Genomic DNA, 22,883 nt, shown 5'->3' on the forward strand with positions numbered 1-22,883 from the left:
AAAAAAAAGTGGCATAACATATTACCTACACATATATATATATATATATATATATATATATATATATACATATATATATATATATATATATATATATATATATATGTATACATATACCTGTGTATATAATTATAAAGTACAAGTAGTTTTGTCACTGTCAGGGGTACTGTTAGCCAGCAGCGGAGACTGACTCGCCGACGGAGGTGTGCCGCTACCGCGACGGGAAACAGTCTGTTGATGTAGACAATGGTTCAGCAAGCCCACAGTGGGCAGGATACCATCAGGCTGGCGGAGTACTTCTATACTCCACCGTGGAGGGACCGCTGGTTTCCCACTAATACCTAAATCAGGCCCTCTGCCAAGTTTGTATGTTCCAATATAGACCTACAAGAATATTGTGACCACCACATTGACTCTTCCAGGCAGATATATATCAGAGAAGTACAGAATTATAACTCTTAATGTCACCTATGCTTACTTTGACTGTGGACTCCATATTGTCGCAGGTTGGTATTTTGATTTTGTGAGCACCCCACCTCGGTCACTCCCCTTGCATGCACTTTGCCGCTCACCCTGGCACTCTCGCGTCCCTTGCTCCACACGTTGATTCATTTGTTATTGTAGCCTCTCACTCCACACAGAGATTCAGCAATCAAAGAAGATTCACTGGGTTTTAATGCTGGACCTATTGGCTTTGAAAGTGCTTAAATTGTGTACTCTACATAAAAATCCTCCACGTTTGTGGAAAGACTTGCAAGAAAGAGGACTTGTAGCCTGCAAGTGATCAGTGTCTGTCTGTTTACATAAAACACTGCCCCACCACCATATTGCATAATGTACTCATCATCCGTCCCGTCCTACCAGAAAGGAGTGGATTATCTGCCCACCATCTCCCCTAGAGAGCACTGAAATAAATTAATTGTGGGTTGAGATTAGGACAGACTTGCCTCAAAACATTGAGACACAACGGCTCAGCCTGCCCTTGGCGGGTGGCTCAATCACTGGCTACTCTTCCGGCGCGTCACTTCCCTTTTCTGCACGGTGCTGTGCGTGGGGAGGCGTGAAACAGAACCTGTGGTCCTGGCATCCTTGGGCAGTGGCGTTCAGACCAGGACAAGGAGCGAAGCCCTGGCGGACAGGACTTCAGCCAGGCACAGCTGTGTCTCCAAAGCAGGAATCAAACCCAGCTCCAGAGCCCCAGGTAAGGCCCCCATCAGACACCATGAGGAGAGCGAGGCAGGGGCCACAGGCGACAAACCGTGCTCATCACCAGGAACGCAAGTTAGTATAAAACTGAAGGGACAGTGAGTGGTCGCCGGGCAGTGTCTCTAGAAGGTAGAGTTGTTATTTCCTACTGCTTTTCCAGTACCTCGAGCTGCGGCACCACAGCTGGGTTATGACACTACTCCAGTCTCACACTTGAAGTGTAGGGAGGGTGAGCAGAGCTGTCTGAAGCGGATGAGCGCCACTGGGGTTGGGGTAACACCCAAAGTAGAGTCCTACGGGCTGTCACACTACAGGCCCGCAGCTCAGGACTGGCCAGGGGAGGGCAAGATTCCGGGGTGGGAAACACCAAAGGAATCGTGGCACCCCCAAGAACCACTGGTCGGGACTGGGGACTGCGAGTTAGGGGTGGGTCCGGCCACGACCCCGCAGTCGAGACGGAGTAGCATCGACCTTTAAAAGCAGAAATTATATAAGAAACATTCAAATGTCTCCAGTTCCCTCCTGAGCTCCAGACGTAAAAGGAAATCAATATTATCTCTTGTCAGAAGTGCACTGAGGGTGAAATGAAGGATCTTTAGTAAGAGCAGGTGTGCGAACCCCCGTACACGGCAGCAGTCTTTAAGAGTGGGCTGACGCGCTGTCTGCAGTGTCCCACGCCACAAGGGATGAGAGAGATGCAGCATTGTGGAAGTGATGACGCTTCTCAAGCATCTGAACAGATTATTCACCAACAGTGAAGCACGCGATGTGATAAAACTAACGAACCCATTCAAGTGGCTGCAGAAGGCTGCACCCCGTCTTCAGGCGGGACAAGGAAAGTGCGTCTGCACATGCACGCACGGTGTAAATGTATATTTACAACGATAATGATTATTTATTTAGAGCACAGAACAAACTGAAATATGTGTGGTACCAAATGTTGTCCAACTCAGTATAATATGCTTTATCAGCCTCAGTAAAATTAACCCTTGAGTGAGCCCTACGAAGCTCTGCAGTAGTGGGTCACATACGGATGTCTCCAGCTAGCACCCTAACTCACTGAGCAGCGTGACCAGGCCTGCTGCTCTGTAGCATAAAGTGATACATGAAGCTCTACGGTAAAACACGAACCCACTGAACTGCCATACGAGGAATAGACCCTCGGAACGGGGGTTCGGTTTAGTGCTGTTCTTAGGCCGGACCCGGGCTCTGGGCCCAGTAACCGGTCCCTCCATCTCGTAGTTACGAATCCTGGGGGAATTGCTTACTCGGAAGGTTAGGGTTACTACTAGGTATTATGTGTAGTGACCCGAGGGTCCCCTTAGACATGACGAATTACCAGCGGAATTCTTAGATCTGGCCCCAGTTCCCCTGGGTAATTCCCATTCACCAGTTGGAATCTCCTGGTCAATTACTCATGACACATGGAGTTACTGTGGACATTGTAATCCCGAGTTGGCTGTTGACTACTGTAACTCACGATTACTGAAGACTTTAAAATGAAGTGAAGGGTGGTCAGTAGTGCTGAGCCAGGATGAGCAGAAATCAGAGGTCAGCCTGGGGTCATTGAGGCTCATGGTGCCCTCCCCAGTGGACCCAGCCTCACTTCAAGGACATGTTTAATATAAACAAGGGAACCCGCAAGGTAGGAAGGACCCTGGGTATCAACTAGTTACGGAAAACAAATGGTCCTTCAAATAGAAATTTCAATGACAATAAATATAGACTAGAATCAGTACTATATTATATTAGCGATGTTCAGCCGGACACCTGATTTAATAAATCAAACCAATTAGTAACGATCAAACACACAGTGATAGAGTGGGACACAGTCCTGTATCCTACAAAAACACAAAACAATTGGACAAACACATTTACGGCTAACAAGAAGTAACTTATGGCCAATGCAAATAATATGGCCAAGCTTTTTAAGTAAACAGTAATTGTACTTGATTTAACACATTGGTTTAACGTGCACACTGTTTAAACAAGTCGACGACGTTTCGATCCATGACTAAATACTAGGATCATCATCAGGACAGGAAAAAAATACTGGCCTGAAGTAATACGCTACCTGTGGAGAAGAGGGAAGGAAGGCAGGAAACAAAGGAATATTAAGGATATGTAGGGAAACAATAACCTCCCGGTGATAGCTACAATGTGACTTACTAAAGTGAGTGACGAGTGAAGTGGCCGAGCAAAAAGTGGATGGTGAGTACGGAACCTGCGGGGTCATAGGCCTGGGTTTGAACTCTAAAGTTGCGCCTCCTGATAACCAGGCCGACCAGCACGAAATGAGTCGTGGTGAGTTGTGGTATGAGGCGCGTGGTGGAAGCAATTCATATAAGACGCAGTTATCCGGTCCAACAAGGTGATGAACACAAAATTAAACTATCACAGCGGGAATGCAAGCGTGAAAGTGCCGGTAGCAAGGCATGCTAGTGAGCGATAGTAATTACCCATGAATTGGCCATAAGCTACTCCCTGTTTTGCCTGAAATGTGTTTGTCCAATTGTAATTGTTTTGTGTTTTTGTAGAATACAGGACTGTGTCCCACTCCATCACTGTGTGTTTGGTTGTTACTAATTGTTTTGATTCATTAAATCAGGAGTCCGGCTGGACTTCGCTAATATAATATAGTACTGATTCTAGTCTATATTTATTGTCATTGAATTTTCTATTTGAAGGACCCTTTGTTTTCCGTGACTCACTTCAAGGACAATCAGCAATTGTACGATGTGAGCCATGGCTGGGTACAGACATTGAAGGCCAAAGAAAACCCATCTGAACAGCACCAGACCTCCCTCTGGGCTCAGCAGTCCTTCAGGAGGAAGCAAACATACGCCGCCCTTGTCACTTCATAAGTAATCCAAGAGATATGAAAGGGGATTACTTTCTGAAGCTCTGTGTGACTGTATAGTGTGCCCTTCTATATAAACTCTATAGGTCTGTAATCTCTGTACATCTATATATGTAATCACGCTAATTATGACATTTGTATTGCTAATAATATAAATGAAATTTGATTTAGCACTTTATAATAGGAGTTAATTATTACCTAAGTCACTGGTACTCAGTTTATCAATATTCAGAAGAACGTAAATAAGATTGAAAACTTGAAATAATTCAAGCACGTTCCCTGCAGGCTATATACATCTATTTGCAGCCGGTGCGTTAATCCTAACTATTTTTTTTTACCAAAATTGGCAATTTGCAGGTTATTTTAGATTTTTTCTACCAAATGCATTAACCTAATTATGTTACTAAAATACAAACTTCCGACCAAAAGTTAACATGCAACTGCTCCTCTAGGGTCAAAGTAATCATCTCAGCTGTTATGACCATTAAGCTTATGAACAGCAGGTAGAATAAAGATCTCTGCTGCAGGTGCATTAACCTCCTACGCTATTTTAAAATGTGATCTGTGCGTGACATGACGCCAGAATAGTCTGCACTATTTCTCCTTGTTATCAAGAGAGCAGAGTTTGCGAAAATAATGCATATGTACTGACAAACCATAGACATCTGTGATTTACTCCCTTTAAGAGGTTGACACTTTTAAATCCAAGCACTCTCTGCTAAAGCCACCGCCCTATTTCTGGGGTTTGCAGTTGTTTTATGCTCTGTTTCCAAAAATGGTCATGTCTGAGAAGCGTGCTGTAAGCATCATTGCTACTTCTCAATGTGGATGGGGCTTTATTTCAGATTTTGTATCATAAAGAAGGGCAGTAACCCTAGTGGTGACTAGAGATCTGGCTGAACCCTGCAGGCCCATTTAAATGTGGTCCATCATACTGCTCTGTGTGTCTGCAGTGAGACACGCTATAAGACAAGCCAACAGAGCAACAAGAAATATATTATTATACACTCAGCATCACTATATGTACACAAGCGTACAAAAGAAACCTCTCCCATCCGAGACTGCTGAAGAAACAGTGGGTTTCTCCTTTAAAAGCTACCTCCTATGGAAGGAGCCACTTTGATGCAGAAACTCTTTTCTGAAATATCCTCCAGTGTCCGCCTCTGTGGATGCAATTTCAACCATAAAGTGTGTGCCCCTGAAAAAGACCACCAAAGTAAGGATCCCTTGTGAAGGCTCTCGGATCAATATGCGTGGAGATATCTCCTATCATGTAAGTGAATGTATGGTTAGTTTCCTGTAAGTGACTGTCATGTTCTTCCACGTCCAGCCACATTGGTAGATCAGCCTCCCCAGATGAGGTGACTGCTCAACATCATGTAAGTCTAAATTCTCTTACATTGGCAAACCTCATGGAGGAACTGCAGAAGTTTCTCCTGGCAGGTTACCTGTCATCCACCTAGCCCTGAGTATGGCTCGGCGTCCGCCTAGCCCTGGCAGATATGGTGGTGAAAGCATGGAAGATGGTTCACCGATTCCACTGCAAAATGTATGTTTTCGTTCTCTAAATCAGGTTAAAGGATTGCTACCTTCGCTGAACTCACCGCTGTGTCCTGCCACCTGGCCACTACACTACTTCTCGCGGCCCCCGCTTCGCGGGAGCCGCTCGCTGGTTCTGGAACTCTGCTGGCCTGACTCCTTGGGAACCGGAGGACTTTGCTCCCACTGCCTGCCTTGCACACGGACAGAGGCGGAACTGCGAGGACCAGCCTGCCCAGCGGCGCTGATCGGCCGCAGCTGGTCCTCTTCCCGCCCCCTCCTGCCTAAAATATCGTGCAGCGCCTGTGTTCGGTGGGTCCCTGTAAAGGATTGTACCTTCGCTGAACTCACCGCTGTGTCCTGCCACCTGGCCACTATGCTACTTCTCGCGGCCCCCGCTTCGCGGGAGCCGCTCGCTGGTTCTGGAACTCTGCTGGCCTGACTCCTTGGGAACCGGAGGACTTTGCTCCCACTGCCTGCCTTGCACACGGACAGAGGTGGGACTGTGAGGACCAGCCTGCCCAGCGGTGCTGATCGGCTGCAGCTGGTCCTCTTCCTGCCCCCTCCTGCGACTCCTCTCATAAAAGGAGTAATAGCAACGCGCACGCGGGACGCGCGCGGGACCAAGCACAGGGCTAAGCCCGGGCCAAGGGCGGGCCCGTTGTAGCCCATTAGAGGCCGTGTAAGGCCGGGCTGGGCCACCCTCCTAACTCCAGGACTTCTTTTAACCCATAGGCAGATCTTTGGTTCCTTTTAGTTTTACACGTTTTTGCCATACTAGGAATACTTATATCATTGAGTCCTGTGGGTCAGTCATTAATCCTAGTAATTATGAGTACGAGAGGGACTAGAAGTAAAACTGCTGCGGGGGGTCTTCCACAATCTGGTACATTAGACAACTTCCTTCTAAGGGCTAATTCCTTTAATAATCAGGAAATCTCTTCCTTGGAAAGAAGAGTATCCCAAGACCTAGTGTCTGCAAAAAGATCCTCTATGGGTCAGTTCGCCACTGCCAAAACTCCCGAACAAGCTAAGGTCCGGGATACACAAGAAACCCCTATAACATCCCAGGCAGACATTCACGCCCATAGACAGAGCCTACCTGCTATGGTAGACTTATCAGTCTCCCATCTTTCACTAGATCCCCAAACAAGTGTGGACATGAATAACACCCAAGATCTAGTTGATATTACTCCTCCTACTAATCTGAGTAATAGCCAGCTGAAGGCCAGGAGGGAGGGAGCCATTCCAAAAAAAACTATTCTTAAAAAACCTAACCCCAAAAATAAAAGAGATAGGGGTAAACAATCTAGAAAGCCCCCCCCGGTACCTGACCAAAACCTGTCTATAGCCATTGATCCCCCTGGTATCTCTCCTACAAACGAAGCAACCCCCAGTGTGATCACAGGAGGCGCAGACATTTCTGATAGGATTAGTGTCAGGGATGATGAGGTAAACATTGCACTCCTACCTAGGATTGCTGAACTTTTTAAACTCTACCTCACCCCTATTGACACAAGATTAGCTAGCATTGAAAAACAGTTAGCGGACATGTGCGATGCTAAAAAAAAAGTAAATCCAAGGGGGCCTAATAAAGTAGGGGGAACTAACTCAAGCACAAACCCAGTCAAACCCGCTGCCCCTGTTATAAAAAAAATCCTTAGCAATTGCGACCAATACACAACTCAAGTCTGATTCCAACGCCATGAAGGCAATAGCACCCAAAACACAAACCCGTGTTACCCCGCGGAAAGAGGGGCTCTCTCTCCCCAGGGACCACACGTTGCAGCCAAATAAGACCAGTAATGGCAGCGGCCCACATAGGAGACGACCGGTTAACTTGCCCCCTGAGGCAAGCCCCTATGTGGTGGTCATGACGGGGGTCCCTGAACTGAGTGAAGTAGAGGAGGAACCTAACTGGTCCCTAAAAAACAAAGTTCAGTATTGGTTAAATACAAACAGGCCCCTACCTCTAAACCTCACTAGTAAGATCTTGACAGTGCGTAGGGCAGCATGGGTGGGATATGAAAGAAAAACGTTAATTAATTAACGTTAATTTTATGGACCCTCATACTGTTGAGTACATATGCAACTGGAACATTCAGGATAGCTATGAGGGGATTGCAACACAACCCCTCTCCTTTTTCTATCCCCCCAGGAGCGGATCAAAATGTAATTGGAACAACAACAGTAACTGGTACACAGTAGGGCGTCCCTCCAGGAATGAAAATTGGGGCAGTTGGGGTGTACAAGGCTCTAGGGAACAAGCATACAGGGGCAACTGGGGTGGCTTACGGACCGCCAACAGGTTTAGTTGCCTTGATATGGTGGACTGACAGCCAAATTTTAGTAATTCCCTAGTGGGGGTGGAGGGGGGATCAAAAAGCCTTTAGGGAGGTAATAGAAGGGCACTGTGAGCCCAGAATTCCCACCAGTCCCAGGCCGAGCAAAGACTATTCCACTACTAAGAGAAATCCTTCCTCCCATGACGAAATAATTCTGCAGCCTATGTCCGGCTTGGGTGGTTTAGATGTAAATGGGATGATTAATTGTCCTAGTGCAGACCCTTGCGATAGGGGCCCCATTTCCCTCCTTTCATGGAACTTGGCTGGTATAGCTAACAAACCGGACTCACCTGATTGGGGGACATTCATAGACTCACAGGATGTTTGCCTCTTCCAAAAGACATGGGCAAGAGAGGACCATCTGCGTGTAGGATTTGACACATTCTCAATTGGGGCGAATTGGAAGGGGAAGGGCTGCCCGTCAGGTGGACTGCTTATTTGGGTGGCTTCCCACCTGGGCTGTAAAGCAAGGGTTTTACCAACTAACTCACTAGACGTCCAATGTGTACTCCTAGAATGGCCTGATTTAATTAAGTTGGCTTTGATAAATGTCTATTCAAGACCAGTGAGTGAAACAAAAGTTTCTAGTACCATCGAGGAACTAGCGCGGTTTTTGAGTACCCTCCCCAAGGACACCCCATACGTGGTTGGGGGAGATTTTAATTGCCAATTTGAGCCCCTTCCATCATTTTTAGAAGGCACATCCAACGTGGAAGAAGAACAATGGGGAATCCTGAAACTGGCTGGCCCATCTGTGAAGTCTTGGTCGCCATTGGCAATGCAAATTACCTGCCTAACTTTAGCAAATTCTTTAAGGGCTTGCAATGGTCGGGTGAGTGGGGACATACCACCTAAACCCACTTTTAACAAACAAGGGCACAACTCTAGACTGGATTATATATTCTTGGAAATTTCCGAATGGGACAGAATTGTGGACTTTAATGTAATACCTCGAGTCGACAGCAACCACAATGCGCTGATTTTAAAAATCCTTATCCCGGGGGTAACCACACAAAAACAGGGCGGTGGTGACTGTGCAGACCCGAGATTGATTTTATCTACAAACCGGCGTAGAGTTCGCTTGATCTAAAATTGCAGGAAATCCCCAGGACATCCAGAGGCTGTATGCAAAGGTTGTTCCTGTTTTACAAAAAGTCGGCAACCTTATGTCCCTCCCTTTCTCGCCTGAGGAGACTTACAGAGAACTTGGCGTACTCCATCTTGAGATGTGCTCCACTTTAGCTGATGTTCTGAATCCGGAGCAGAAGCAGCGTAGAGGTAAAGGAAGGGGGACTAGTGCTCCATGGTTTAATGCTGCCTGTAGAAAGGCTAAAACCGATCTATTAGCGGCGATGAAGCAGCAGCATAACATCTCCCTGGTAAGAACTAAGAGACGGGAGTATAAATGCCTCATTGCTAACGCCAAGACTGAATGGGATTATAGTAATTGGGCAGACATGACATATGCGCTCAAAAACCAAGACGCCAGGAAATTTTGGCAGATCGTCAAAAACGGCTCGGCTGACCCTGCCCCGGCAGTGGAGGCTAATATCGCACCTAATGTGTGGGAGGACCATTTCAGATCCCTATACACCGAGGCTGACATGGTCCCCGATCAGGCTCAAGTGGATTTAATGACAGGCACGACCACTACGCCACTTCTGGACACGGATAAAATTAGTCTGGCAGAAGTAGGCGCAGCTATTGCTAGACTTGCTACTGAAAAAGCACCTGGGCTGGACAAACTCCCCGGTGACCAATTTAAAAGCGAACCTACGATCTGGGCCCCATATCTACAGGTTCTATTTAACGCAATCCTGGAGGGGATGCCGGTGCCTGTTACTTGATTCAGAAAAGGGGGTGGTGATGAACAGAGTGTCTGAATTAAGCAGACCACTCTTACCCAGTCCAAAGATCCGGGCTTGATCCATCACCGTTTTTTAGCTCACTGCACCATCCCAGCTCAGAACTTGGCTATATGCAAATTAGTCTAACCCTGGCCCAGTGCATCATTGGAACAGGGCAGACCAAACTACCAAGCCAATTCTTATACTGGGAAGGAAACAAGCTACCGGGGACCGGTTTCTGGCATTTCAGCCGTCTTCGGCCCGGCTTGCTTGAATCCTGATGGTGCAATGAGCTAGGGACTCACATCTGAGTATACCCTTCCACGCTTATGGTGGACACAAATTATTCAGAAAAGGGGGTGGTGATGAACAGAGTGTCTGAATTAAGCAGACCATTCTTACCCAGTCCAAAGATCCGGGCTTGATCCATCACCGTTTTGCCTGTTACTTGGCTGGGGGCAGAGATTGTGGCCATCCTCAAGACGGGTTCTTCTCTGCTTCCAGCTAACTACAGGCCTATTAGTCTAATAGACGTCCCCCAAAAGATCTTCGCTAGGCTGATCTTGGATCGTTTACTCGAATGGACCGAAGACCACTCAGTCCTGAGCACATACCAGGCGGGTTTCAGGAACAAAATGTCCACTGTAGATCAAGTCTTCCGACTTACCATGATATTTTGGAAAACGGTACAGTTGGAGGGTGGCAGCCTCTACACTGTATTCGTTGACCAAAGAGCGGCCTTCGATCTAGTACTGCGGATGAAACTTTGGTCCGTGCTCTCTGGTCTAGGGGTCCCTCAATACTTACTAACTATGATTATCAGACTACACACTGATAATTACGCCCAAGTAAAAAGTGGCCGGGAAGGGACACTCTCCAACAAATTCCCTGTTGACAGGGGGGTTAGGCAGGGTTGTGTGCTGGCACCCACCCTGTTCTGCCTCTTTGTCAACGGGGTAATAGCGCACTTGAATGGTGTTGAGAATGCTGATGCTCCCAAACTTGGAGGCAGCAGAGTGCCCGCAATCATGTTTGCGGATGACACCCTGCTGCTCTCCAAGTCTCCAATGGGAATTCAGCGCGTTCTCAGCTGATTTCAGGCTTTTTGTAAATATCACGGCCTAGAGATCAATGCTTTGAAGACCAAATATATGGTCTTCAATCCCCCATCTATAGTTCGCTCCAACCCTTGTATTGGATCCAATAAGCTGGAGAGGGTTCGAACCTTTGATTACTTAGGGATTACCCTAAACGAAAAAATGTCATGAGCACACCAACGGGAGAAAGCGCAATTAAAGCTGGCCCAAATAGCAGGCAGAATTACCAAATTAGTCGCCGAGAATAAATCCACCTTTAAGCCGGTGGGTCCCGCCCTAGAGATTTACAGAGAACAAGCCAGGGGAGCGGCTATGTATGGTAGTGAACTTTGGGGCCACACGTGTAACCGGGATCTGGTAGTAACCGAGAACAATTTTATCAGACAGCTCCTATTACTACCTTCTAGCACACCCCTGCTGCCTATTAGACTCGATCTGGCTTTGAGACCTCTGGATGAAGATATGGGCTTGCGACCCTTGTTATTTTTTCATAGCGCTCCTTACTTTTGCAGAGCAGAGTAGCGCTAGTCCATATCGGACTAATTAGCATACTAACACAGCGCGCTGCAACGCTGAGCTTTATCTGAGGTGCCTCGCTTTAACTATCGTGTCTCCCTGTGCCCTAATAGTAATTTTTAGCGTGTCATTGCAAGTGTGTGCCCCGTCTGCCATTTTGTTTACTACCTTGTTGTGTACCTTGTTGTTCTTTAGTATCCCCTCCCCGGATATCCACCCCGCCTCCCAGCTGCTCCGCCCTCCCACAGTGCATCAGGCTCGGTCTGTCCACACGACCTCTGTGACCATCCTGACTAGTCAGAGACGGCCGCTCCTCATCACGCTGCCTCCCCGACCTCACTGCGGTATCGTTCTTGCATCTGCTGTGCTGTGCCCAATTTACTGCCCCTGCCCATTTATTCATTCAGCTGCTTTGCTGCTTTGTGCTGCGCCCGATTTGTCCACTTATTTATTTTCATAGCGCTCCTTACTTTTGCAGAGCAGAGTAGCGCTAGTCCATATCGGACTAATTAGCATACTAACACAGCGTGCTGCAACGCTGAGCTTTATCTGAGGTGCCTCGCTTTAACTATCGTGTCTTCCTGTGCCCTAATAGTAATTTTTAGTGTGTCATTGCAAGTGTGTGCCCCGACTGCCATTTTGTTTACTACCTTGTTGTGTACCTTGTTGTTGTTTAGTATCCCCTCCTCGGATATCCACCCCGCCTCCCAGCTGCTCCGCCCTCGCCCCTCCCCCCCAACTCCTTATATGACTGATGAACTTCCGCGCAGCGTTCACGTGCAGCGGTCGCGCCGAAGGTGCGCCAAAGGTAAGCCCGTCTACGCCTGGACCGCGCCCAGCGCCACACCCCCTGGCCCCCGTCCCACCTACCCCTCCCGCACTACTTACGCCGCATCCACCCTCCTAGCCCTTAACCCCGGCCGACTCTCCGACTGCGCTCAAGCCGCCCCCGGACACACCCATAGACCCTTCACGTGCAACTCCTGCAAGTTTGACGGCACCAAGACCAACTCCACATCCACTAACACTAAACAGAGACCTGACACCAACCACCTAAAATGCATCCTGCTCAATACCCGCTCAGTCCACAGGCACGCCATCGACCTCTGGAATCTACTAGACACCATCTCTCCAGATGTCGCCTTCCTAACAGAAACATGGATGAACTCCACATCAGCCCCAGACATCACCATTGCCATCCCGGAAGGCTATAAGATCATCCGTAAGGACCGGACCGACCACACAGGAGGAGGCATCGCTATCGTCCATAGGAAATCCATCCACATCTCAACCAGCTCAGACGTCAATCTCGCCAACACTGAACACCTTCACTTCCAGATCCACATCGACCCCAAGACCACACTCAGAGGCACCCTCCTCTACAGGCCACCAGGACCCCGTGAACAATTCAGTGAGGACATCACAGACTTCATTACCCCACACGCCCTCCCCTCCGAGGATTACATTCTTTTGGGAGACCTCAACTTTCACCTTGAAAAGAACAACGACCGCAACGCCACCACCCTTCTGGACAATCTCGCCAACCTCGGACTTAAACAACTTGTCACTACCCCCACCCACATCGCAGGTCACACACTCGACCCTATCTTCACCTCCAGCAAACATGTCTCCTTCAGCCACACCACAGCTCTCCTTTGGACAGACCACAGCTGCGTTCACTTTACCTACAACAAGACCACAACCAACAACCATCCTCAACCCACTCTGCGAAGAAACTGGAACAAAATCACCATCGACCAGATCTCCTCATCGCTTCTTCAAAACCCCCCTGCCCATTCCTCAAACCCCGACCAAGCAGCCATTAACCTCACCCAATGGCTATCCAACAGCGCCGACATCCTAGCACCGTTGAAAAAACGTCAAATCAAACTAGGCAGCAAGAAGGCCTCCTGGTTCAACGATGATCTTAAGAAATCTAAGAAACTCTGTCGCTCCCTTGAGAAGGCCTGGAAAAAAGACCCAAACACCAGCACCAAGGACGCCTTCAAAAACGCCACCCGTATACACCACCAACTGATCAGGAATGCCAAGAAAGCCGCTCTCAAGGACCGACTAGATAGCAACGCCCACAACAGCAAGGAATTATTCAACATCGTAAAGGAATTTACCAACCCCTCAGCCAACTCCAACGACATCACCCCCTCTCAAGCCCTCTGCGACTTCCTAGCCTCATTCTTCCACAACAAGATTGCAGACATCCACAACAGCTTCGACAACCGACCCGAAGACCAACCCACCCAACCCTCTGCAGGACCCCCACCCCTCTTGAACTTCTTCAATGACTGGAACACAATCTCCACTGAGGACACCATCCGCCTGATGAACTCTATCCACTCAGGATCCCCCACAGACCCATGCCCTCACCACATCTTTAACAAAGCAGACTCAATTATAGCACCGCACCTCCGAGACGTCATCAACTGCTCCCTCAACTCCGCCACCTTCCCGGAAAGTTGGAAACATGCCGAACTCAGCGCCCTTCTGAAGAAACCCACCGCTGACCCCACCAAACTCAAAAACTACCGCCCTATCTCGCTCCTTCCATTCCTGGCCAAAGTCATCGAGAAAGCTGTCAACAACCAGCTCGCCGCCTTCCTCGAAACCAACAAATCCCTCGACTCCTCACAGTCCGGCTTCCGAGCCAAACACAGCACTGAGACCGCACTCATCCCAGCAACAGACGACATTCGAACTCTGCTAAACAACGGAGACACAGCCGCCCTCATCCTCCTCGACCTCTCCGCAGCCTTTGACACAGTTTGTCATAGCACCTTAATACAACGCCTCAGAAACATCGGAATCCAAGGAAAAGCACTGGAATGGATCACGTCGTTCCTTGCCAGAAAAACTCAGAGAGTCCGCCTTCCACCATTCAAATCAGAAGCTACCGAAGTCATCTGCGGCGTGCCACAAGGATCTTCACTCAGTCCCACCCTCTTCAACGTATACATGAGCCGCCTCGCGGCCATCGCACGCCAACACAACCTCAACATCATCTCCTACGCTGATGACACTCAACTGATACTATCACTCACCAAAGACCCCAACACCGCCAAAACCAACCTACATGAAGGAATGAAAGAAGTAGCCGAGTGGATGAAGTACAGCTGTCTAAAACTGAACTCCGACAAAACTGAAGTCCTCATCCTTGGTACCTCCCCCTCCGCCTGGGATGACTCTTGGTGGCCAGAGGCCCTTGGAAAAGCACCCATCCCGACGGACCACGCACGGAACTTAGGTGTCATCCTGGACTCCTCACTCTCTATGAACAGACAAGTCAACGCCGTCTCATCTTCTTGCTTCAATATTCTTCGCATGCTCAAAAAAACATTTCGCTGGATCCCCACCGAAACTAGAAAAACGGTCACCCACGCACTGGTCACGAGCCGCCTGGACTACGGAAACACCCTATACACCGGTACCACCGCAAAACTCCAGAAAAAACTCCAACGCATCCAGAACGCCTCAGCCAGACTCATACTAGACATCCCGCGTAAAGACCACATCTCTGGACACCTGAAAAACCTCCACTGGCTCCCCGTTAACAAGAGGATTACTTTCCGCCTCCTAACCCATGCACACAAAGCACTCTACGAACTTGGACCCGAATGCCTCAACTCACGACTTTCCTTCTACACCCCCTCCCGCCACCTACGATCCTCCAACCAAGCCCTTGCAACTGTCCCTCGCATCAACAAAACTACCATGGGAGGCAGATCCTTCTCCTACCTGGCAGCTAAAACCTGGAACTCACTTCCCACTCACCTTCGCCTCACTCAGAACCACCTTACATTCAGAAAGCAACTTAAAACCTGGATATTCGACAAGTAATTCCCCACCCTTCCTCAAGCGCCTTGAGACCCTCTGGGTATGTAGCGCGCTATATAAATCACTTGACTTGACTTGACTTGCCTGAGTTAGCCAGCTATAGGGTGGAACTGCAAGAAATTCTCACTTTTCCAAACATTGGGAAAATCCCTTGGTTAAATTTCATTAAGAAAGAACTAATGAAACTAGGGATTCCTACCCTATGGCTTGACCCGCTTAGAACTTGCCCCAGGGTTACACGGAGGCAGCTTATCACCCTGTACCAGGAAAGTAAATTGGCTATCCATATGCAGGGAACTTTCCCTGGTACCCTAACGTCATCTTTTTTAATGATTAAGGATATTTATAGGTTTGAAATCATCCTAGACATTATAGCCCCAACATCAATTAGGAAACTGTATCTCCAATGGAGGTATGGTAGCTTACCGCTACGTGCCCTCACCAGTAAATGGGCTGACTCATCCCCGTCTTATTGCCCCGGATGCAAATCTGACCAAGAAACTGATTTGCATATATTGGTTTTTTTTGTAGTGCATATGTGCAGGCGCGGAGAAAATGGATTGTCACATTATGCAAAAACTTGGGTTTTTCCCGCTGCCTGCAAGCATACAGGGTTCTAAAGACTGACCTATCTGGCCACATTGTTTTTGCTTTAGCCAAATATTTGGGGTCTGTCTGGCACAAGAGGAGGTATTTTCTGAATGGGGACTTATGAAAAAATTGCTATAATGGAAAATCCTGAGTCAGTTAGATCAAGAATGTGTATATCGGTATTACATTTTTATATGTTTTTATGCACGCTTACATTTTAATATTTACTGTTTTTTATCCAATGTTATCTGTACCTTTTATGGCACATGATGCCGAAATGAAGATGCTGCTGATGATGATGATGATAGTTTGTTTGTAATTGTTTTAATAAGACTTTTGATAGTTTGTGTATTAAGTTACTTTTGTAATCATATGTTGAAACTTTTGCATTTTCCCAAATAGTATGATGCGAACCCAACTGACATTGGGATCTCAAACTTCAGCAGATATATCAGTTTGGAGGTCAGACCGTTTAGTTATTATTCTTTGCCTGTGAGTCTAAAAATATGCACTATATTTAAGATGTGAGAAAACTAAGTGCTATTGAGATATGCCTTGTCTCATCTGTACATAAAATATGATTTTTCAGTTTGGGGATAACATTTAAATAAGGCTTAAACCATGTACAACACATTGATATGACTTTTGACAAAACGGTTTAATATTCAAGCTTTAAAAAGCATCTATATTGAAGTTATTTGGTTTGACTGCAGTCTCTTGCACTTTTCTTCCCAATAGAATTATGGACGACAGAATGATGACACTTTCCTCTCTGTCCGAAGCGTCCACTTATAGTGATGTTACGGTTTTTGAAGAATCCACTGCGACCACTCTCCTGGAATCTAAGACCTTGACACCTGGTGAGAGCATTGCATCAGAAGTCTCCTCCCTGGCAACTGTGGGGGAATCTGTGCACTTCACACCTGGCCATATGGTCACATCAATAGAATCCACACTGGCCCCTCTCCTGGAATCTCTTAACTACGCCTATAGTACTCATGCCACATCAGAAGAATTGTCCTGGACCACAGTTTCGGAAACCCTGAAATCAACAGCTATTGCTGTTGTTACATCAGAGGACTCAACCATGTTGGATTACATGAACTCCACAACTGTTGATATTGGCATTTCTGGTGACTCCACCCTGGTCTCTATTCTTGAATCTGTAACATCACCGGACAGCAACGGGCCCTCCGCTCCTGAATGCGTAGCCGTCCTCTCCATTCTGTTATCCGTGTTCCTTTTTATCACATTCATTATTGGGATTCTGGGGAACAGCGTCTATCTGTGGATTTTGGGTTGGAAGATGAAGCCGACGGCCAGCACCATTTGGTTCCAGCACCTCATCTCAGCTCACCTGCTTTTCACCTTGGTCATTCCATTTTATGCCATCTTTTTGCTGATGGATTGCCAATGGATCTTTGGAACAACTCTCTGCAAGCTAGTCAACTTTGTGGTATCTTTCAGCATGTTTGCATCTGTCTTCCTGCTCACAGTCATCAGTGTTGACCGGTGTCTGCTGGTGGTGGATCCGCTGTGGACCAAATCTCACAGGACAAACAAAAGAGCTTCAATAGTTTGCTTTTCTGTTTGGATACTGGCCTTAGCATTCAGTTTACCCTACTTGGTGTTCCCAAAAACCTTTGTCGCTGACAACAATAAAATAACCTGCTTCAACGATTATGCCCTTTCTGATGATTGGATTACTCCTGAGATACAAGACCTAAGGAGAAGGGTCAATTTGTCAATGTTCATCCTCCGGCTTGTGATGGGTTTCCTTTTACCATTCTCAATAATGATAGCATGCTATTTGAAATTAGCTGTGACACTCAAGGCTGGGAACCACAACAAGACCAACAAACCCTTCAAGGTGATTGCTACCGCAGTCACCTCTTTCTTTGTGTGCTGGTTGCCTTACCATATATATAGCGGCTTGATCGTCTACCAAGAATCTGTCAGCCAGTTACTTGTCCTTCTGGTTATGTTCTTTACCATAGTGCTATGCTGCATCAATGCTGGCTGTACCCCAATCATGTACCTGTTCATTGGAGAAACATTTAGAGATCTGTTCAAGGCATCCATCCATTCCTTGTTCAGCAAAGCGTTTGCTGAAGAAACACTACATAATGACTTGGAAAATGAGACGAAGCTCCATGAGTTCCCAACCTCCAGCCAAAGCCGAGTGACCAATCTATCGCAGTTAGAGTCTTCTGCATGAATGGTCTTTTCTGCTTATCACATATGGTTGACACTTCTTGTAATACTGAAGCAATAAGATGTAGCATGATCTTTAAAAACCTCATCTACTTCACCGAAGAGTAAGTTGTACTGGTGTTGTATCAGGTTACTGGTGTTGAGACAATATGCTAGCTCACATAACACAGCAGTCGATGAAGATAAAAATAAGATACTGATAATAGGAGCCTGAGGTCTAACAGCTCCCCAAAAGGGTTGTAAAAGAGCTGCCTTTGCACTGTTAAAATCCTAGACATATTTGGGAGAAACAGTGACTAATAATCCCAATTATGGAAGTATTAACTTGGTCTATGACGTTCCACATCATTGGAGACTTTCAGACTGGAACTGGATTTGACTACAGTGATGTATCATGTTTTCATCAAACGGGTTCGCAATTTCTATTTTCTCTCTAAAGCCACTTCATTTGATTTGAAAAGTGCTTTTCGAGAGACTATTTAATGAAATAAAGGAAAACTATATGAGGGGGTTATAGCTGCGTGTGAGTGGCAAACGTGTTGTAATCCTATCTAAGATGAGGCAGGACTGGACAGGGCAATTCCCTGGGGAGCTGGAACCATTGATGGATGGTTTCTGAAGACCCATGGCTACCTCTTTGATTCTGTCACTTTCTGCTGCTTCTAGAGGTTAATTACAGCATGCACAGTGGATGTGTAGGGAACGATAGACAGAGAGAGATTGGCAGGGGAAAGAGAGACAGATGAGAAAAGGAGAGTGTAGGAGAAGGCCGTCTTCTACATAGTGTACTCCCAGATTTTTGCCTTGACCATTTATTTGGCTGTAGCAACTCAGTTAAAACCTGCTATGTAGTGGTAAAGTATCTTTGCTCACCTTTCAATATGATAACATTGGCACACCTCTAAATGGCATATCTAATTTACCTGTAAATCCTGAGTATACAGTACAAAGTGTACCCAGGGCCTGTAGGTTAAATGTCATCAGGGGCTGAAGCACCTATTGTGCCACTCTCTGCAGTGACAATGTAAACATGTTTGTTTGACCTGTCAAAATCGCCCCATTTGGCAGGTCCAAGCCTGCCATTTAAAAATGAATTAGTCACCCCCACTGCCCATAAAGTAAGATGCATGGTATTTAAAAGTTTAATGGTAAACATGTCCCTACAGTGAAAAGGCCCTAAAAGCTATTTTAACTGTAGTAGGGCTGGCTGCTCCATTGGAAAGCACCGAGGTACACTGTTAAATTTAGTGATGTTATCTCAGCTAGAAAGCGGCTGCAAATATTATTTTTTGTCTATTTTTAATATTGATTACAAGCCCAATACACTAATGAAGTCAGACTTGTAATAACTATTTTGGAAAAAAAACGTTTTGAAAGTTAAGTTTTCAATGTCTAAAGCCTCTGAAAGCCCCATTTGCATGAGCCCAACTGTTAAACAGCAGCTCAACAGCTCCCTTGATGAGCTGTGAAATTGCTCCCAGAGCTGAGATTGAGGCCTTGGGCATGGTAAATGTCCATCTGGAGGACCATGGGGTTGTGCTCTGGAACGTACTTATCTTCCAAGAGGCATACTAATGAACAGGCACATTTTAGCATACACCTGGGCAGGGCCTTCATTGTTTCACCAGCCAAGCAGGCTATATTCACAGTGGTAGATGAGCGGCCCCCAAAACTGGCTTATTGTGACCATAGAAGAGGGGTTGCTCATTCCCCTGGCCCCTAATTTTGAATGGGCACAAAGGCTCAATACAAGGAGATAAGGATTTACTGTCTTGGATTTCGGCAACTGTCCAGTTGACCAGTGCCAACAAGACACTATCATACACCCCTAAGGTTTTTCAAGGGGGCAATAAACACAAAACGCCTTGCCTAAAAACAAATCTGTGAGATTGCATGTAACAAAATGCACCTGCAAGCTTTAACAGAACGCAATAACAATTCAACCTTACAGGCCTATTAGCTTTAACATGTGCTCCATAATAAATAAATCAAGTGTGTTAGGCATTAGCTTTCCTACAAGGTAACCATCAGAAAATTGCAAATATATCCAAAATTACAGCCATCTAAAACAAAATCTATATAAACCGATCAAGGATTATCTTTAATGCAAATCACCTGTCTCCACAATTTTGTCAAATCAGTCACCAACACCAAATCCCTTGCCTACTACTGTTATCTGTGAAAATCTGCGTAAGAAAATGATTGCCTAAAGGCTTTAGAGCAGTGTTATAACCATGTCCCATTAGAGACGTATTGATTTTAACAAATGCTTTTCACAATAATAAACCAGGGCTACTGCCTTTGTCATAACATTTTATAATAAATGGATTAGGCATATTGCATCTAACAAAACTTTTCCCAGTGAACAAATCAGGCCTACAGTCTTCATTTGGCTTCACACCATAACTAGCAGCGTGCAAAAGCTGATAACCAGTGTGTAAATTGTTATACAACTACTTATGTGATTAAAAACATCTGTTGATTCTCTCTCACAGTTGTCAACTTCATTGAAAAATTTCATAGACCGCCACAGAGGATTCTGGTACTTGCAGTTTTTCTAAGCATGTGCAGGCTAAAAGCAGGGCCACTGGAATTATGCTATTTGCGTTTGCAACAGTTTCTGTGTCCATATGGATTTTACGCATTTGCCTCATAATCCATCATTTGCTACAAAGTCTGTAGAGTTTAACATAAAAAAATAGTTTTCTAGGTTGAATAGATCATATGTTACTCGAAATATGGAGCCTCATGTTGTCACACAGTGGAAGGCCTTTAGCAAAGGCTGACTGCCCCCCTTTCTGTTGCTTATTTCTGTATTTGTGTGTTGAGGTGATATGAAAGAGGTGATCCCTCTGTACAGACGGTGTTTAGTGGCCCTGAGTATAAGGCAATAGAAATGTGATACTCCTCTGTGTAACCCATCTCTTACTTTGAATGAAATACCCTGGAAAGAGAATTACCTCAGTGGTAGGACTGTGAGGATTACATTTACTGATCATGTTTGAAACTATGAAAATCTGCAACAATGAAAATCAGAGGAGCTTCGAGTCACACTTTAACTTAGGAGCCACCAGATATGACCCAGCAGACCTGGGCCCTGGCGCCTCTGCACCTGCTGCACAATTTCTGCCCATGCCGTCCTTTCAAGCAAGAGGAGTTTCAGCAGAGAAAATACACAGCCTTGTCAGCTTGTGAGATTTATTTATTTATTTAGTGTGTTTTGGTGTCGCGCACAGCTACCCCAACGGGGTGTCCCGGCGCTCCTGTGTAACTACATGCAGACCTTAGATGGGTATTTGAAGCAGAAGTCAATCAGCAGAATAGGTGAGTTTAAAACAAAGAGTGGCTAAAACTGATAGCCTTAATTTAGTTATAAAGTTTTAGCCTCTTGGATGTTACTGATGGCTGACACCTCAGGGAATGGTCAATGTGTGCCTCAACTTTTGAAGTATTTTAAGGTCTGGAAACGGTTACAGTTCCCGAGGTATTTCTCAGATAGAACTTTGGGCTTCAGTGAAGGCTCTGGGGCTCCTCTCCTGCAGCTTCAGGACTGCCTTTAACTCTCGCTGTTTACACTTCCTCGATTAGCAGTTTTAAAGACAAAAACACATCTTTAAAAATGCACTCAACAGCGCAGCTTCATCACTATAGCAGTGTTACAAAGGCTCTAATTAGGTACTTTACAAATGCAGAGGAATCCTTTGGGGTGCACGATGTGTGTAGGTTTCTGTGGGGAGAGAAAGTAAGGGTCATATTGATTAAGGATTTGTGTTGCCCTTGCGTCACACATGGTGACACAATGCAGCACAGTTCCTTAATTCAGATTTACAAAGCCACACAAGGGAGATTTGCGCTGCCTAGCATGGCTTTGCAAAGAAATCTAATGCATCGCAGCTACCTGCTGTGTTATGTTACCTTTTGAGCTGGGAGGTATTTCATGGGTGGAGCATGAACTTTCCTGTGCAACCACCCATGGATTTGAAACAATTCCAAATTTACACACGTTTGTATATATGGGATTGCATCAAATCAGTATGCATCCCATATGTTGGCGTACTGAGGAGAAAAATATTTTTTTCTCCGTATTTCCTCTTTCTATGCATGATGTCTCTAATGATTGTTTTTTTGTGCAGAAAGTTGTCCCTTCCTGCACAAAAATAATCATGCCCGTAACTTGGTACTATGGTACAAGGGTGCTTGCGGTTGAACCAGACAGCACCGAGTGAGCCATTCATAAGGAGTGAGCAGATACGCTCCACATCTTTGCAAATTTGGAGCATTCCTGCTCTCTCCCTTTCATGCTACGCGGCGAGTTCTCTTGCTGAGCCACGTTGCATGAAATAATAATAAATGTGCCCTGAAGTCTGAACATGAAACTTGCAACCATTTCAAAACTGGTTTCTATATCTGACCCATGCTCTATTGTGGTCGGCCTTAAATTGTGCTTATGTGCTGGTCAAACGCAACCAGATGACCACAGTTGGCTCTTTACACTTTTTGGGGCTAGTTTCATATTTAACATTTAAAATTCATATCTCCAGTTTCCCTTATTGAATGTTTGTCATGTTTGTGTTATTTTATTTAGTAAAGGTACTTTATTTTTTTAAATTGGTGTTTCATTGTTTCTGCGTTGTGTTTGACTTTATTACTGTTTTGGTGCTGCACACATACTTTACACATCGCTTTTAAGTCAAACCCAATCTGCTCTTTACCTTAGTTACCAGGGAGTTGAACTCAGGTTTATTTAGTGTACATTCGTGGTTAACTCTGACAAGTATTGTGGTTAGTACTTGGAATTGGTACTCACCCCCTCTACTAG

General features: G+C 46.0%; 1 protein-coding gene across 1 annotated transcript; it reads left to right on the plus strand.

Moving 5' to 3' along the window:
* The first annotated feature begins 1,088 nt into the window (after window positions 1-1,088).
* Window positions 1,089-20,888, plus strand: LOC147701113 (putative G protein-coupled receptor 33). Its single transcript, XM_086929890.1, has 2 exons — window positions 1,089-1,201; window positions 16,589-20,888. Exon 2 carries the CDS (start codon window positions 16,593-16,595, stop codon window positions 18,066-18,068), a length of 1,476 nt encoding a protein of 491 aa, XP_086786016.1. The 5' UTR covers window positions 1,089-1,201; window positions 16,589-16,592; the 3' UTR covers window positions 18,069-20,888.
* Window positions 20,889-22,883: the final 1,995 nt, after the last annotated feature.

The sequence above is a fragment of the Lissotriton vulgaris genome, chromosome 7 (assembly GCF_964263255.1).
Source record: "Lissotriton vulgaris chromosome 7, aLisVul1.2, whole genome shotgun sequence".
Taxonomy (NCBI): Eukaryota; Metazoa; Chordata; class Amphibia; order Caudata; family Salamandridae; genus Lissotriton; species Lissotriton vulgaris.